The sequence below is a fragment of the Scomber scombrus genome, chromosome 20, assembly GCF_963691925.1.
Source record: "Scomber scombrus chromosome 20, fScoSco1.1, whole genome shotgun sequence".
Lineage (NCBI taxonomy): Eukaryota > Metazoa > Chordata > Actinopteri > Scombriformes > Scombridae > Scomber > Scomber scombrus.
This window is the reverse complement of record NC_084989.1, coordinates 1,560,001-1,578,026: the sequence shown is the minus strand read 5'-3', so window position 1 is coordinate 1,578,026 and position 18,026 is coordinate 1,560,001. Positions and strand designations below refer to the sequence as shown.

At 38.3% G+C, this 18,026-nt stretch overlaps 1 protein-coding gene across 1 annotated transcript in view; it reads right to left on the bottom strand.

The window, feature by feature from the left end:
- The window catches only part of plppr5b (phospholipid phosphatase related 5b), a 121,677-nt gene that overhangs the window by 13,048 nt on the left and 90,603 nt on the right, over window positions 1-18,026 (bottom strand). Inside the window, exon 4 of the mRNA XM_062441689.1 lies at window positions 4,156-4,332. Coding sequence (XP_062297673.1) covers window positions 4,156-4,332 — 177 coding nt within the window. The remainder of the gene's footprint in view (window positions 1-4,155; window positions 4,333-18,026) is intronic.

Below are 18,026 nucleotides of genomic sequence, written 5' to 3'. Positions count from 1 at the left end.
CTTTTACACTAGTATGTAGTACTGCATACTACACAGGCATGACTCAGAAGAACAAGCTTGCACTTTTTAATCATAGTGCGTTGTGTTAATTGATCAGCTGTGTTGTGTTTTACCGGCGCACAGCACGCCAACACACACCTGTGCATGTTTTATGAGAGTAAACTGTCTATATGTTTTTGGGCAACGTGAGGTAACCGTGCTTGATTACACTTGGGTTTGAGGTAATATGAGTGCGGGCCAGCGGGGGACAGGGGAGGGGGGACATTCGTGCTTCAGCACAGTACGGAACAACTGGAATTAGTGTGAGTGCACCAAGTTGTGAGTACCATGCTACATCTTGTTAACCCGCTAACATTACATTGTTACCTCAGCTGCAGGCGACCTCGCACATTGAGGTTGTCGCTGCAGCTGCGGCCCGTTCATTCTGAAATCATGTATAATAATATGCTCACATAATGTACATGATTTCCACAATTTTCCAGCATAAAGATTTGGGAAGACTCAGCCTTCCCTAGCCTCCATTACGTGCCGCTCGTGGTTCATTCATTGGGTGAGCCCTTTTCTCCCTTTCCCAGCAGGCCGTGCTTCATTCCACATTTTAAGAACAAACAAAGACAATAATATATTGCAGTTATAATTTTTAAATATACAACTATGGAAGTTGTAGAATACTGAAATAGGAGTTGATTTAAGTTGCAAAATTGGAAGTGATAAAAAAGAATTGGACCACAAGAATTGCGCAGCAAGAAAGCGGTACAAATAAATCATGGTCTTATTTTTGACCTTGGTATTCTAAAAATCCTGGCTACGGCCGTGCATGTAGCACATTGATGCTAATAATGGGTCTTCTTGTTTAAGAATGCATTTTGTGGTTTGTGTCCATACATTACATCCATTACATACAGGGTTGTGGGGACTGGATGTGACATGCATAGTGTCATGCTGTCTGCAAAAGTCTTTACAGGTCTCAGTTGTGTACTGTGGACTGTTATCACTGACAATCTGGTCAAATCTTGCAAACGTGGACTTCAGTAAAAACCTAGTAGTTGGCAAGTGCAAGATTTCCAAGCAACAAGAATCTGACATCACAATGTGATGCTCTTTTACCATGGCCGTTCAGGCAGTGGTGTGGGTTGGAGTGCCTCTTTGTGCTGTGTTTGCTTGTTTTCTGGCACATGTGCCATGTTTCCATGCTGCATTTAATATCACCAGCTGTTTCAGGCCACCACACAGTTTCCTTTACACATTTTATACATACAGTATTTCCTGTCTAATTGACTGTGGAATTATAAATGTGACACCCTACTGTGACTGTTTGTGATGCTACTCACTTGTTCAGTCCATTCATCTTTGATCTGCTTCTGTACACTTTTTAGCTGCTCATTCCTCTGTGCAGCAGACCTGATATTGGCCAACTGGGAGTGACATCATTAACATGTCAAGCAATCATAATCTCTGTGGTGTTGTCAGACAAGGCATCAACAATGACCAGTGTTTTCCCTGGTGCATATTCTGCCTTGGTATTGAACCACATCAGGAGTCTTTGACATTGCAGTAGTACCTCATCCAAATCCTTACTGTTTATCAGTGGCACCAGAGGCTTATGATCTGTGATACATCTAAATTAAACAATATTGCCCACAAGTTTAATATTGCAATGTTGTTATCTCCATTTCCATGGAAATATTTGGAGTATACATGGACAACAATCAGTAGACTCCTATGCAATAAAATCTAGTTAACTTGTCCAGCAAGTCACCCAAACCCTTAGACACGACCTAACAACGAAAACAAGGTTGCATGACTCTCTCTATCAGACCTTGCTCCTCTGTTCACTGCATCTCAGTTTGGACTTAGGGAAGAAGATATTGTGGGGTTTTTTTGTTACCCTCTAGGAGGCGCTACAGAACACTCAAAGCTCGCACCACCAGGCTTTTATCCAAGATCCATCACTGAACTGAACAAAATAAAACTCTGCCCCACCATTGTGTCATGAACTGTAGTGAGGATCATTTCATTATAACGTAACTCAAATGTGCAATAATGGGACAACTTGTGCAACACTGCTTTTGAGCTGCATTTAAAATCCTTTATTATATATATGTATTTATTGATTTGGGATGATTGTGTACGCGTGTGTGTTTGTTTATTTATTACTGTCTGTTTTTTTCTATTCTTTATATTCAGGCACAGCACAGCCAATTTCATTGTACTTCTTTTGCAATGACTATAACGTTTATTCTATTCTATTCTGGCCGTATGTACAGAGTATGGTACTGCTCCCACTCTCACTCACCAGCCCTAGCCTTACCACTGTCTCTCTGTCTAACAGGTTGCTGGCTGTAGGCCCTTTTTCTAAATGTGTGTTAAAGATGTACTTCTTCTGTTTATGAGTGTACTAGCAGTGGACTTTCCCACACTGTTTAGTGCTCCTCACAGACTGTCTAGATGTCCACTTGATCTAAGTAGCTTTGTTTTTGGCATAAGTGCTCTGAATGTCTTCAGGTTCATTATAGTAATGTCAGTTTTTCCTTCATTTATTAGTTCTGTCCACTGCCTAACACTGCCCTTATTTACCTTACTTACTGCTCCTAGATAAACGTGTTCCACATTTTCTCTCCCATTGACCCTTTTACCACATTTTTCTACACTTTAATTCTAATGCTTGGCAATTGGCCGGAGCTCCTTGCTTCTCTTTCCTGCATTAGTGGTACCTGGTGTCCCCCTGAGTGAGCTTGTTACCATCCATCACTTCTCTCTTTTACAGGCTGTCTCCCACCTTTCATCGATGGCTGCTGATGTGTCACCTCCTGTACGTGAGTGCTGCCTGCTGCTCCTGCTGGCTTATCTGCTGTGCTACGTCCTCAGCTTGTCTTACCAAGCCCACTGCAGTTTTCAAGGTGAGGAGTCACATGAGCTGTAGTTCGCCTAGAGAGCCACTTATCTGTCTCTGATATGCCTCAACTTTTTTCTCTCTAAAATCACATTTTTCATAGAGCATAGAGTGCTCTCATAAATGACCTGGTCATTTCCCCCAGCTTTTTGCTGGTAAAAGCACACTCTCTTGTGTATAGTGTTTTTCTTTATGGTATCAAGTAACCATCAAATTTAGCTAGCATTGTTTTGTTGTCACCTCCCTCTCCAAAGTTAAACTTAAAAATATTTTTGGCTTGGTAGCCCATGACACAGACTTTAGGAGTCAATTACCCAACTTAGGCCAGTCTCCTGGCTGCTCAAAGTAGAAGTTTTCCATCAGGTTAAATGTTGCTGTAGTATCATATGCCTCTCTTAGAACACTTTCAACACTGTGTTAAATAAACTTCTGGCTGATATGACTTATTTGTACTCAGAATGAACAGTTTATTAACTTCACAAGAACATCGTACCGTGAGGAGTACAAAAAGTGCTGCCATCCAACCTTGTAGCTTACTGTTCATCAGAATATAGCTCCTTATTCTAGCTCTTTGATTGGTTACATGGTATGTCCAATACCTGTCAAAGGTAATGGGTAATACAATGAGTGGTCAGAAGATGAGAAAGGCGCTCTACAAAAGCAGTCCATTTGTCATTTACGATTAAGCAACCAAGGCTATGGAACAAATGGCCATATGTGACAATTTATGGGCATGTGTGACAATATGTTGTCAGCTCAATGCCTTGTAGGAACACATATTGGAAACAAAGTGTTCAGATCAGGTTTAAGCCCTAGATTCTGACTTGCAGGGAGCATTTCTACATATGTTAACCTCAAGATTTGGACCTTTGACCATGTTTAACATCCCACATCAGAACAATGTATAAATAACAGAAAACCACAGAAAGCACAAGATATACTCTTTAAACATAACAGTGAAATAGTACAACATTTCAAAATGTGTTTACTTGGTTGTTCATTTAACGGTGTATAATATTGATGTAATATGCACATGGGAACTAGTGATGACACTTTGTACATTGTCCTGGTGTATAACACATGATCTATTCAGAAGATGATGACATGACATGTGATCACATACTGACTGTATGTACAAGTTGTGTATTCACTTCTTTACGTTTATCTGATACTTATACTTGAGTGCAGTGTTTGGCTATCCTACTCATCCCTTATCTTTCCGTGCAGCACACACTGATGATGTTTATGTGTGTGAATCTTACCAGGAAGGTGGCGATGGAGGTTCCAATGATGAAGCCAGCGATGACATCTGACCAGTGGTTGCGGTATTCAGCTACGCGGTTCAGACCGGTGAGGAAGGCCAGACACATGAGCCCAAGAGACAACACCGGCTTGGCCAGACGAGTGCCCTTCGCCTGCACCGTGCACGTCACATACATCTGATAGGAAGAGAGTCACAAGGATTAGATCATCTGAATTATTATACATCGAGAAAAATCCTCAAAGATTAAAGACATCCCACACTGATATAGTTTCTGTAACACTTGTTCACCTGCTGCAGCCTGTATGATTCTGAAACAAGATTTACAGTAACATACAGGAGATTTAACCCTTTATTGGCTCTGTACTGACTCATTTGGCAGCAGCTAAATCCAAATATTTAGCCATAATCGTAGCTATATTTTTTGTCACTATTAGAACTAATTTTGTTCCCCATGAATCTAAGCTGCCAACAGGCAGTCCAGTGTAAATGAACAAACCTACCAGAGCCTTCCAGGGGTAAAAATGTCATACTGAAAATTAAGAATTTGGGTATTTGCATTTTACATAAATATGTCTTTGTTAGAGGTGATTTAAAGTTGCAAATCAACATTTTTTTATATTAATAATGGAATATTTATTGTGAGAGGTGGAAACTGTCCTCACATTAAAAATGACATCTTTTTTTCAAATGCTGTAAAAAACATACAGTATGTCTGCATTTAACCGCCAAGTGATCTCAAGAAGCTATGTGAGTTATGACCTCTGTCTGTCAGGAAGAAAGGTTGGAGGGGGAGTAGGGAGATGTATCGTAGCAACACCTCTTAAAGGACAAGTTCACATTTTTTAACTGTGTCTTAAAGCAGCAGGCAGGTGTCCATATGAACAGTAAAGAGGTTTTCCTCTCTGTAATCATTCCTCCTGTTCATACTGACTATTAAAACATCTTCAAATGGGCTTTCAATGGAAGTGATGGAGGACAAAATCCACAGTGTGTCCACACAGTCATTTAAAAGTAGATGTGAAGCTTATATGAGTCTTCATCAGTGTGAGTTAGTCATATCAAGTGATATCTGACACATTTACAGTCTTTTTAGCATCACATTCTCTCTTAGTGTTTCCCCTGTTGAGCTGTGGTGGAAGTATACTGTAGTAACAAAAATAGGCATTAAGGTATTCATTTAGACAACTGAAGCTTCATATTAGCTTCAGATCAACTTTTAAATATATTTTTTCATAGAAGGAGGACTGTGGATGTTGGTGCATTAGGGTGGGATCATCTAACGGCTGGTATAAATATATATGAATAATTATGGCAAGAAAAAACGATTTCACTGCTCAATGAAAACCTGTCCTGAGCGGTCAGGACAGCTGCCACTCTCAGAGCTTATGATGGTTGAACTTTTTCAACTGCTGTGGCTCACTTTGTGACCATGACAACCTCAGGAATCCTAGCGAGGAAAACAATACAGGAGCTGAGGTTATTGGTGTCTTGAGTTTCCTGAATGACACGTCTCTTCAGCAGCAGAGAGCAGACAGATCAATGGAGAGAAATGGATTTTGGAAGGCAATGATGTTATATTTTGTCAGGCACATTTGAAGGCTTATTTAAAAGGTTTGCTGCTTGTAGTGACAAACAACAGAGCTTACTTTCACAAGGTGGAAGGAAACACAATTAAAAATACAGAAACATATTTGTGTGTAAAGCAAAGCTGCATGGAATTAATCAAAGCCTTCTACTGTATCTAAAAAATAAGGTTCCCTCTTCTGTATGAAGACACTGGTCTGTAAGTTAAGTCACATTCTCTGTGTTAAAATGTGTGATGAAACAGGTGCATGACAGCTGGTGTAAAGGTGCAGTATGTTTTGTGGACAGAAACAGTGTCAGTATGTAAAGGAAAGCACACTGATGAGAGGAATCTTGACTCTGAATCCATACTGCATGTTTCTGGAGATTTTTCCACATGCAAACTGCTCTCCTGACAGGAAAATGCTGAAAAGCTAACATTATTCTGGTTCGACTTTCAAAATTATTCGGAAAGTTCCTCCTGCTCCTAATGTTTTATTAAAAACTCTGTGCTGAAATGCCACCAGACAGCTGTGACTGTGAGTAAATATGAGCTGATATGTTAGGTCTCTCCTTGGGGCATCTTTCTATTTTCTCCCCTGTATTTAGAGAGGTGATGGCAGATCTGCCACCACAACTACAGGATGAAAAAATAACAGTACAAAATGTAAGGAAACCAAGCAGATGGGGTGTATATAAATGTGTTGCAGATAAAGTAATGCCATCTGGATGAGGTTTTTAATCAACATAATAGTGAAATATTTTAAATGAACAAATATGCAAAATCTCTAAATATTTATACTAAATGCACCTGTGAAACAGTGACATGTTGTAACTTCCCAGCCAGCATGTCCATGTGGGCCCCACATGGGTTAAATGCGAGCTACATGGGGACTGAGTGGGAATGGGCTTGAACTGGGCAAATTGTGTTGGTCCCACATGGTTTCAGTAACATGGACCCCACATGTGAAGCCCATATGGGCAGGCTAAATGGGCGCCATTTAAGGTCCATACTGTTCCCACTTAGCCCCCATATGTTTGCCCATATGGGGCCTACATGGGTCCTGTGTAACTCACCCAGTTGGGCCCCACCTGAAACCCGTCAGAACCCACTTGAAGCCCATATGGGCAAACACAGGTGGGGCCACCATGGAAACTGCAGACAAACCCACATAGGACCTATATTGGCAGCCCAAATGTAACTCTTATGGGGCCCACATGGACATTCTGCTTGGTTCTCCTACAATATCCACTCATGGCTACTAAAGAGTGATTATAATTACAAGGAAACCAGATTTAGAACCAAGTTTTTTCCATATCAATTAATGGGAATATATGTGATGAGGTCCTGATGAATTTTCATTTAGATACATAAAGTACAATTAGTGTGATGACCACAAAGAAATCCCAGTGATGCTTCACACACATCACATCAATTAAATAAAACACCACATGACAAATGAAGTTGCGTATGTCATTATGTGTGTATCAGAGAGAAAGACAGAGGGAGAAGTTCATGATAATGATGTGTGCTGGAATAGTAAAGCTTCAGCTAAACTGTTCACTAGCTCAGTTTGTTTCAGTTTGTTGGAATAGATTCTGTGTTATAGTGAAACATTCACAGATCTTCCTGTAGCAGTCCTGCTCTGTTAATCTCAGAAGAACCTTTTTTGCACTATTTTTTATAAATACTTTGTCTATTTGAAACATATATGTAACATTTTATTCACCAAAAGTCATTTAGATTGATCTAAATCCATGTTTCCTTACAGCCCAGATTCCCCTCTGTCCTTCAGCATGTCCTCATAACATTTATTATTAATGAGTACATACTCTGATTAGCTGGAAGTGTGGACCCCAACCCACAGATATATATTATTCCTTTAGCTGAAGAATAGAAAGAAACCATTTTTTAAAAACTTCTCCCAAAGATTGAAGATGAAAAAGCAGAACATCCTGAGGCGGACAGTTGGCTGTAAAATGTGCCGAACACAAACACATCCATTTTCTGATAATGGAGGGAAGATGAATTTCAGCCTTTCATGACATAAACGTCCATCCTCTGAAAGGCTGTAAAGGTACCAACACAAACTCTGACTACAGAAGTTACAGCAGGGTGGACTTATACTAAAGCTTCCTGCATATTTGATTTGACTTCCTGGTGTGACATGGTAACATTTACCTCCTCAACACCACTCAATCTTGAGGCATGAATTTAAGAATTGTATATAACTTAGAAGTTAAGACTGAAGAGATGGATGTGAGTAATTTTACAGCACAGGATGGCACCCACCATCACCCTAATGCATTCAAGAGATTATCTTTCCTGTTTCCAACAATTCCAGCCTTTTAAAACAACACTAATACTGCAGAGCTTTTTCTTAGTAGACAAGTAGTGTTTCTAAAAACATTAATGATTACTCTGCTCTATTCAAGTGTTCCAGTGAGTGAGCACACAGGACCATGAAACTGACGCAGCTAAATGGAATTCAGCCATCATTCGTTTTATTAGTAACATTACATTATATTACATTTAGTCATTTGGCAAAAAGCTTTTGTCCGAAATGACTAAAAAGCAAGGCAAGATGATCAAACATCAGAGGACAGTGAGCCTGAAAGGAACAGGATGTAAACAAGTGCAGAACAAATATAGAAAGAAAGAAGTGCAACAATTAAAGTGCTGAAGGGACTTTAGTTTTGAGGTGTTTACAGAAGAGCTGAGTTTGTAGGTGTTTCTTTAATGCAGACCTTATGGAGTTGGGTTGCTCATTCCACAATCACAGAACCATAAAGAAAAAAAAGAGAGTGGATAGTGATTTTGTTCCAGGCAGTGATGCTATTAAAAGACATTGTTCATTTACAGACTGCAGTGGACAGGGGAGGGGGGGGGGCATTGGACATGATAAGTGATTCAACTTTGGAGGGTGCCATTTCATTTGTCGCCCTGAAGGCAAGCATCAAAGCTTTGAACTTGATGCCAGACGCCACTGGGAGCCACTGGAGGGAGATGAACAGAAGTGTGACATGAGCTTGTTCAGGTTTGTTGAACACCAGATGTGCCGCTACATTCTAAATCCCCTGCAGAGGTTTGACAGTGCATGCTGGGAGTCTAACCAGGAGCGAGTTGCAGTAGTCCAGTTGTAAAATGACCAGTGCTTGGAATTAGGAATGGCATTGGATCCTTCTGATGTTATACGAAGTGAATCTGCATGACCAGGAGACTTGGTATGCAGATAGTGCTTTTCCTACTGAAGACTACCAACTGTCAGTTGTACAAATGTATGCTCTTAGCTATGAATTTACCTGCAGCTTTGACCTTTTTATGGCTCAATTCAAGCACCTGGTTAGGATCAGGGAAGATCATTGTCTACATTGGATACTGTTCACTTTTTTTCCCCCGAACTTTACCAATTGTTTTGGAGCCTAAACACAGTATTTAGGACAAGAACCCAGCCAGCATGTCCACGTGGGCCCCACATGGATTAAATGTAGGTTACGTGGGTACTGAGTGGCCCTACATGGTTTCAGTAACATGGGCCCCACATATGAAGCCCACATGGGCTGACTGTATGAGCCCCATAAGGGATATAAGTGGGCTTAGCGGGCATGGGCATAAACAGGGCAAATTGTATGGACCCCACATTGTTTCAGAAACATGGGCCCCGCCCCACATGCTAACCCTAACCCTAACCCTTCTTCTGGGAATATAATCAAGGCAAACTCCATACTGTATGTGGAAAATGGGAGACTCTGGAACAGGAAAAGAGGGAAGGAAGGCCAGAGACTCATCCACTCTCTCTTATCTGTTTCTAAATAGTAACAAGACTAATCATGATGCTAGGATGATCAATAGGGAGATATCATATGAAAAAAAAAAGAAGTTAGGGATCACTGGCTTCGACAACTAATCAGTTTGAAGGTGTTGGATAAATACTTGGATACATATTACAGATCCAAAAGATATTGAGGAGCACTAACAGGAATTCTGATGCATGGTTCATGATCTCTATAACAGCTGAACCCATATAGGGTTGTGGGAGTTGGATTTTGTTAACATTTCTAGTGAGGAATGTGCATTTAATTTTCATAATTGTCATTCAATGAATGTAAATGATGTTTAGTTTGTCAGTTATTACTCAGATTTTTGTCAGGCTTGCTATAGTGGTTGCTATGGATGCTGGTACATGAATTACTCTTTGCATTGTGTAGTTATCTGACCTATTATGGGTTATATTATTATGTGTTATTTCATGTAATTGTTTGGTGATGTTCTTTCAATAAAACAAGTAGATTTTAGAATAAAATGAACTTAATCGGAAATACAGAATTTGAAGCTTTGCAATTAAGCTGACCAGAGGACCGACCCGGAGGTATTATCCTCACTGTTATCTTATTAAGGTTTTCTTTCAATGATATCTTTTATATATTCTCCTTCAATCCTGAGAAATAATGTTTTTTGGAGTTGTTTTTTGATCAGTTTTTGATAGAGGTGGGCTACAGATTGTATTGTGGGTTAGGGTTAGGACGTTGTCATTATGAGACCACCAGTGATCGGTAAAGTGATTACATTGTGAAGTAAGCAATATTTTACCCAGCACTGTTTTGTTGTATGTATTTGTATGTTGGGGATATGATGTCACCGTGTCACATGGAACACTACATCTTGGACCTGAATGGAAATACGTCTTGAACTTTATGTCAAATTAAAGTAAACTAAAGAGAAGAGATGGCAGAGGGTTATCAGGGGATAGAGGTAACAATTAAGAAATTTAGAGAACACAAAGAAGAGGAGAGGATTTTAGGGGGAGGAAAAGGTTAGAGTAGAAGTCCACATCTGGTTTCATCTAGCTACTAATGAAGAGAGAGAGAGGGAGTGAAGCGGAGAGATAAAGCTTGCATCCTCCTCCTCCCTCTTTCTCTTCCTCTCATGACCATCTGTGCTTCAGATGAACTGTTGTAAATAATACATCATCATAGGGCCTGCTCACTAATCTGCACAGAAAGTTACAGAAAACCACAAAATGCACTGTGCAATCACATCATCACTGCATTATTTATTGTTACATTAGTGAAACAAGTTGCTCATTTTCATCAGCCCCAGTCAGCCCCAAAATTCTAAATTGTACGACTGTCAAAAGCATTTCTGTTTAGTTTGGACTAACACAGTCCATCATCTTTGTTCTACTATACACAGTTTCATGATGGAGACTTGTGATGTGACGTTTCATTCATTAATTAATCTTTTGGAACTGAAGACATCCAAATCAATTCTGATCTGAATGTGTCTGTTAATATGGCAGCATGTTGTAATGATAAGTGTTCAAGGGACATAATTCAAATAGAGCTCAACCTCCTCAAATCTAAATCCTAAAATAAAGTCTATTGAGTTTCTGTGTATCTTTTTTCTATTAACAAATCTCATGTGCAGAGCCAAAGTAACCATGGATTCATCTACTAAGAAGTGTGTGTGAAACAAGACACACAAAACACCTGATATCGTATTCTTCTGTGCCCCATTGTTGTCCAAAAACAATTAAAATACAATAATTCACTACAGTGGTGCATAGTAATGAACACATGCATAGTAATTGATTCTGACTCAGTCCCACACACATTTCTCTCAAACAGCAAATGTAATCCACCTCTGCCACTGAAAATAGTCCAAAAAATATATAAAAGCAATATTTCCTCCTGTTGGAGCCAATACTGGCTAAACTACTGTGAGCAGCTGTTTAACTGTTCAACTTCAACTTGACCTTTGTTAGACATAAAACTATGGCAATTTCAATATTTACATCTTCAGTAGTAATCAATAGGATTTGGGAAACATTTTGACAGTTGGACTGATGTTGGCCCTGGTAACAATGTATTACATATGTATATGTTTACATGTGTAATGTCTTCTTTATTAGATAGCCAGATGATAGAAAGCTGACAAGAAACAAGTGGAAATATATTGGGTACACTATTCAGCACAGGTCCAAAGGCACATTTTCATATTCTAGTCCTGAGAAAAAGACATTTTTCCTTCATCTGTATGACTGATGTTTAAAATAGTAGATAAAACTGTGCACAGTCAGTCTGTGATACATAGCTCCCTGTCATTTATTGTCATGCTCACTGCAAAATAAGAATGATGAAAACTTGCTGGAGTTTCTTTGAGTTTTTTTTTTTTTTTTTTGCAGTGGCGAACATCAGTGCATGCTGATGATCACACAATGAAACCAGGGAGTCTGAAAGTCACTCATGTTACGACCTTTTTAGATCTCTGAACAATCCTGGCATTTATGAAAGGGGTATATGATCACAATGTCCCACATACCTACAATTTAAACCCTTTTACACAAGCAGGACGCCTTGTTGGAAGAGCATATGGCAAGTTGTTCAACATGTTTACTTGATATATATTGCAGATATCTGTTATTCATATCTTCCAAGTCAAAATGAACATTTCAGATATCCACAGTGAAATTCTTCCTATCCACAACTGTCGTTTCAGATATCCACAACATCATTCTTCCCAGGACAAATGACGTCACTTTTGCTATTCATGCGCATTGGCCTTTCAACGTCAGATATCCACAGTTACATTAGAAGAAAAACAGCCTCTTCTGATATCTACAATCCTAATCTAACTAGTCATCATTTTCCATTCCAGAAATCCACAATTCTTATTATGACTAGAAACGATGCAATTTCCGATATCTACAATTACAATGATGACAAGTTACAATGTCATTTCAGATAAGTTCAAATATTTTGTAGATATCTCTTTCCCAGGTAGATAGTATGCCATTTTGACATAAAAAGGTCTCATTGACTATCCACACTTATATTTTAGATAGCAATAACAGTGTTTCTCCCAGTCAAAATCATGTTGTTATTAGTCAAAATGATAAAATATCCTCCAGAGATATCTACAATTATACTTTCATTATGGCATCCTTAAGAAAGTATAAAGCATTTTATTAGTATTTAACATTTAATAGCTAGACTGGATATATATTGCAGATATCTGTAGTGTAGTTTAGTTATTCCTTGTCAAAATGAACGTTTTAGATATACAATGACATTCTTCCTTGGACAAATTATGTCACTTTTTCCATTCATGTGTAAGGAGCTTTCAACTTCAGATATCCACAATTCCATGGTTGATATCTAGAATGAACATTCTGGATATCTGCAATAGAATTCTCACTAGGAGAAACCCTCATTTCCCTTCATTACCCTCAAGCGTGCCAAGTGGTCACTAGATGCTGTACTATGTATGTCCTAAACTCAGAGATGATTTCTAGGTGGACTGCAGCGAGGCCAGCTGAATGTGTGTGTGCATGACTGAGTGATGTTACATCCTCTTCATGGTCTTAAATATTTCAACAAACTTGATATTGAGCTGTTTAACTGTAAAGCAGGAGTGTTTGTAATATGATCACCATGTTGAAAACTGCAGAGCAAAAACCAAGAACTGCCCAACCCACACTACGCCACCCACCAGTTACAAATCAATCAATCAATCTTTATTTATATAGCGCAAATTCACAACAAAAGTTATCTCAAGACACTTTACACATAGAGCCAAACATTCCCTCATTAGCAAGCACATGTCCATAATTGTATTTTTCATAGTAACATTACAGTTACATCTATTCAAAAAGACATTTTTACTGGTCAAATTGTATTTTTGAATATTCAAAAAGACATTATGGAAATCTGGAATAGCTTCTTTTTGGATATCTGATATGAAAACTATGACTAGTGAGAATAAGACTGTAGATTTCTGAAATAGGAGATTTTCTTAGTAAGAATTCTGTTTCAGATATCAAATACATAATTGTGTGTATCTGAAGATGAAAGACCAATACACATGAATGGCAAAAGTGACATCATTTGTCCTAGGAAGAATGTCATAGTGGATATCTGAAATGTAATTACAGACAGGATTGTGGTTCATAAGAGCATTCAACACAAACAGAGACACTGTGGTTGAATGAGCCTACACATGGGAGCTACACATTGGAGTCATTTCTTGAATAACTGCCATGTGATACATGCATGTTAATATCCAATCTGGCCTCGTTTTAGTGCCATGATATCAACCTTGGAGAAGATGGAGGGGGAGGAGAGGAGCAGACAAATATAGAGCAGAGGAAACATGGCTATGTTTGGCTCTGATCACTAATCTGCTGTGTTGAAGCAGCAGACAGCCTCTGAGGGACTAATTGTATTTTTCATTAGAGTACGCAATCTCCTCCAAGTCCAGATCAAATGTTTCCATTTCTCTCTCTGCAAATTTATTCTTCATCTCTTTTCAGTATTCAGGGCTTTAAAAATATGATGTTTTTTACAACTGCTCTATAAAATGGAGCATGGAGAACATTCTATAAGGAGAACTCAGCCTGTCCATTGTCTGCTCTTTTTCATTTTACATTTTGACACATTATCCAGGAAATTATGTTTATGGGTCAATGACGTATAAGGATTTATTTAAAAATAATAAATATGGGAATATCTATTGCAGTAATTCAAACATTAAGAAAGGTTGAGTACACATAAATACATATGAAAATAGTAAATTAGGTGTTTTATGTGTTTTCCCATCTCGATGAATTAGAACTGACCTTAAAAAAGTCATGTGGTGCGACCGTGATCTATCTTAAAATAAATGAATTTAAGTGTTTCGAAACAAATTATTTGCATGTCCTTTAAGTTTTTGTAAATAATAATCTCATATTTATGATCTATTATGTCACAGTTGCCTTCTTAAATGTATGTAAGACTTATTTTTCCTGTAAATTGCTTAAAAATGATTAAAAAAAATTAAAAATACAATTCAGTTAAGCATACTGTATCAGTGATTAATATTAAAAGTGATATTTTACTCTGAATTTAATACAGTTATTGGTATTATTGGTCGCACCACATGATATTTTGTCACTTTAAATAACAGAAACATTACTAATAACTTGTGGTTTTTGAAAAGTTAAAGTGATTTCATATAAAGGAAAGGTACTACATATATATGGTATTTTTTTTAATCAATTTAAACCTTTTTCTAACTGAAAAAAATGCAGTTAGACTGAAAATGTCATAGTCACGTCATTGACCCTTATATACAACTAAATTACAACAGCAAATATATTTAGCAGGAATGTGTGCTGCCTTAAATTATGTTTCCTTTAAAGCAATACGAACATTCTGCGAACTACCTGGCAAATTGAATGTTCAGTAATAATGTACTTCATCTATTATCCACCAAATGATCTGATCTCGCAGTCTAACATCATTAAGGACATTTCAAACCAATGTAACAGAGTGCTTTAAAGTAAAAACAATGAGTAAAAATGAGTCATAAAAAATTGAGGTAAAATGATTTAGAAAAGTTATCCAAAATGCACAAACTGTGATTTCAGTTCAGAAAAAGCCATAAGATAAAAATACGATTTGGACATTTAAGTTAAGTTTCTATGAGTTGTAAACTGGATGTCTTGCCTACTTAGACCTGAATAAAATGTGTGGCAGTAGTCGAGCCTGGAGGATAGAAAAGCATGGATGACATTTTTCTAGATCTGTAAATTAGAGGAAGGACCTGATGTCTCAGCTGTGAATTGACAAATACATCGAGGTATGATTGTAACTACAGTATTATTTGGCACTTCAACTGTAACTTTACATGTACTCTGCATTGCAACAAAAACAAGACTGTACTGAGAAAAACATGTCTCAGATTTGTTCAGATTAACTGGAGAGTTTTGTGTCATGAGTTATGACAATCTTCTAAGTTCCTCAGCTAGATAAACCATTTGAACCCCATTAAATTATCTGAAAAATGCATTACAGCATAACTGAAAACAGCAGTGCTTTTCTTTGCTCTGGAGCAGCTGTGGTATACTGTATGTGCTGGCACAGAGAGCAGCAGTACTGTTTGCAAAGTGGGCAGCAGGAGACTAAAAAGGTTGAGCTGAATACAAATAATGAGCTGTGTGGGTTATCCTGCAGCAGCTATATGAGATACTGATCATTAATCACACTTTAATGGGATGTTATCTATAAATGTTCAGTTCACCACAGAGAGCCATCAGACTCCAGACAAAATGATATTCTGACAGAAATGTGAGGAGAAACTCTGCATACGATAATAAATGAGTGTCTTATTTCATCAAGTGGCTCATTTAACCAATTTCAATTATGTGTGTACAAACATAACAAGCCTAATATCAGGACATTTGTTTGCAGCATCAGTTATCTTATATCATTCAGTATGACTCTAAAAACACTGGAAACACTATCAGCTGATAAATATCAAGCACCTTTTTCACATGGTTTATCATTGGATACGGTTACTTTGCAGTTAGCTATACACAAACACAAGGTAAACACACACAGGCTCCTTAACTCTATGGTAAGGGGATAAGGTCCGATGAAAGTGAACATAATAATGTTATCATAGTGTTATTTTTCAGTAGCTTGACGTAGCATTGTAGTTCCATCAGCATCTGTGTCCACATCACTATACTTCACATATCACCATTACTGGTATCACTGTCGCTGTTGCCACTGCTGTCATTACTCTTCTGTTCCTTTGTTTTCATTCAGCGAGTTGATGATGTCATCAGCAGTGTCAGCATTATGTTCTTCAGAGACTTAACTAAAGGAAGTTTCACTTTCATTATGAACAAATGAACATGATGTGAGGTCATCTTTGTAACTCTGTAGGTGTGTGTGTATGTGTGTGTGTGTGTGTGTGTGTGTGTGTGTGTGTGTGTGTGTATGTGTGTATACACTATATGTCTGTCCTTCACCAGGTCAAGGTGATTTCTCCCAGTGAGTCTTTGTGGCCTTATGAGCTGTCACATACTATCAAATTTATTCTAAGAACAGCCTGATACTTGACCTTTGTAACACACACACACACACACACACACACACACACACACACACACACACACACACGCTGTATTTCCTCTGTGAGACCTCATTTGACCTGAGTCTCTTCAGGTCAACTTAATTTGTCTTAATAGCGTTTGTGAGTGTTTCATAGCTGGGTGTATGCTCCAACCTATATTTCCCATTTAATGTCAGACATTAGCAGCTGTTGGCATGCTCACTATATCAGAGGCTTGTCAGCTAAATGGAGAGTGTGACATGAACAATTCAACCTGAGGAGACAAGCCTGAGCAGCTCGTCCTCTGCTCGATGCTGTTTCAGGCATCAATCTCTCTGTCTTGCCAAGTTCAAATGGTGTCCTCTGGTATGACTGAGGCACTGCTCACACACACACACACACACACACACACACACACACACACACACACACACACAAACACACACACACACACACACACACACACACACACACACACACACACACACACACACACACACACACACACACACACACACACATTATACTAAGGAGCAAGAAAAGGCTGCTTTGTCAATCTATATGCTTAAAGGCTGATTTAAAGGGATGTTTCAAAGTTATATTTTACTGTGGTAGGCTCTACTTGCTTAGTTTATGACATAGACCTCCTAATCACTTTATTATATATTAACTGATTCCTTAAAATGGAATCAGGTCCAATAGCGTGGTATAATGATATGTTATTGTTAACATGCTCATTACCTGACACTGAGAGGGCTTTAAAAAGAAATTGAGCTATCAAATGAGCTATCCTGATAGACTCCATATAAATATGCATCATGAATAAAAATAACTATTATTAATGCTAGGAATAGTGGTTGTATTTTGAATTCAGTATAGTCAATATTATGGAGTACTGGCTCTTGTCGGCATGCCTGCTTTCTGAATCAGTGTTCACATCTTCAAGCTAGCTCTCTATTATAAGTGAGACTATATTAATACAGAATCTCCCAAACTGCATATCCCATAGTGAGACACACAAATAAATGCTTTAAAAGAGAACCCCATGGACCAAACCCATATTGTATTTTCCAACATAAAAATACTCTGCTTGGAATAATAATTTTTTTCCCCAAAAAAAGTTAAATCCAGCATGCATTACATATTTTTTTTTCATTTCAAAAGTTTTGCTTTTTGGATGCAGGATGTCTATTCACTCACTGTAAAGTCCATTTTCAGTGTTTGCACACTGGAGGCTTCAAGTTTCCACATCACAGTTGTGTATGTTGCATACTGAACCCATGATTGGCTCCAAACTAATTGTGATGTCACCAATCCTGCTGGTATGTACTGTATGTTTCTTTAACTGATTGATTATAACTAATTGGACCAGCACCAGTTCATCCTCCCAGCCTGCGCCTTCAGAAGACGACCCTGAATCAGCG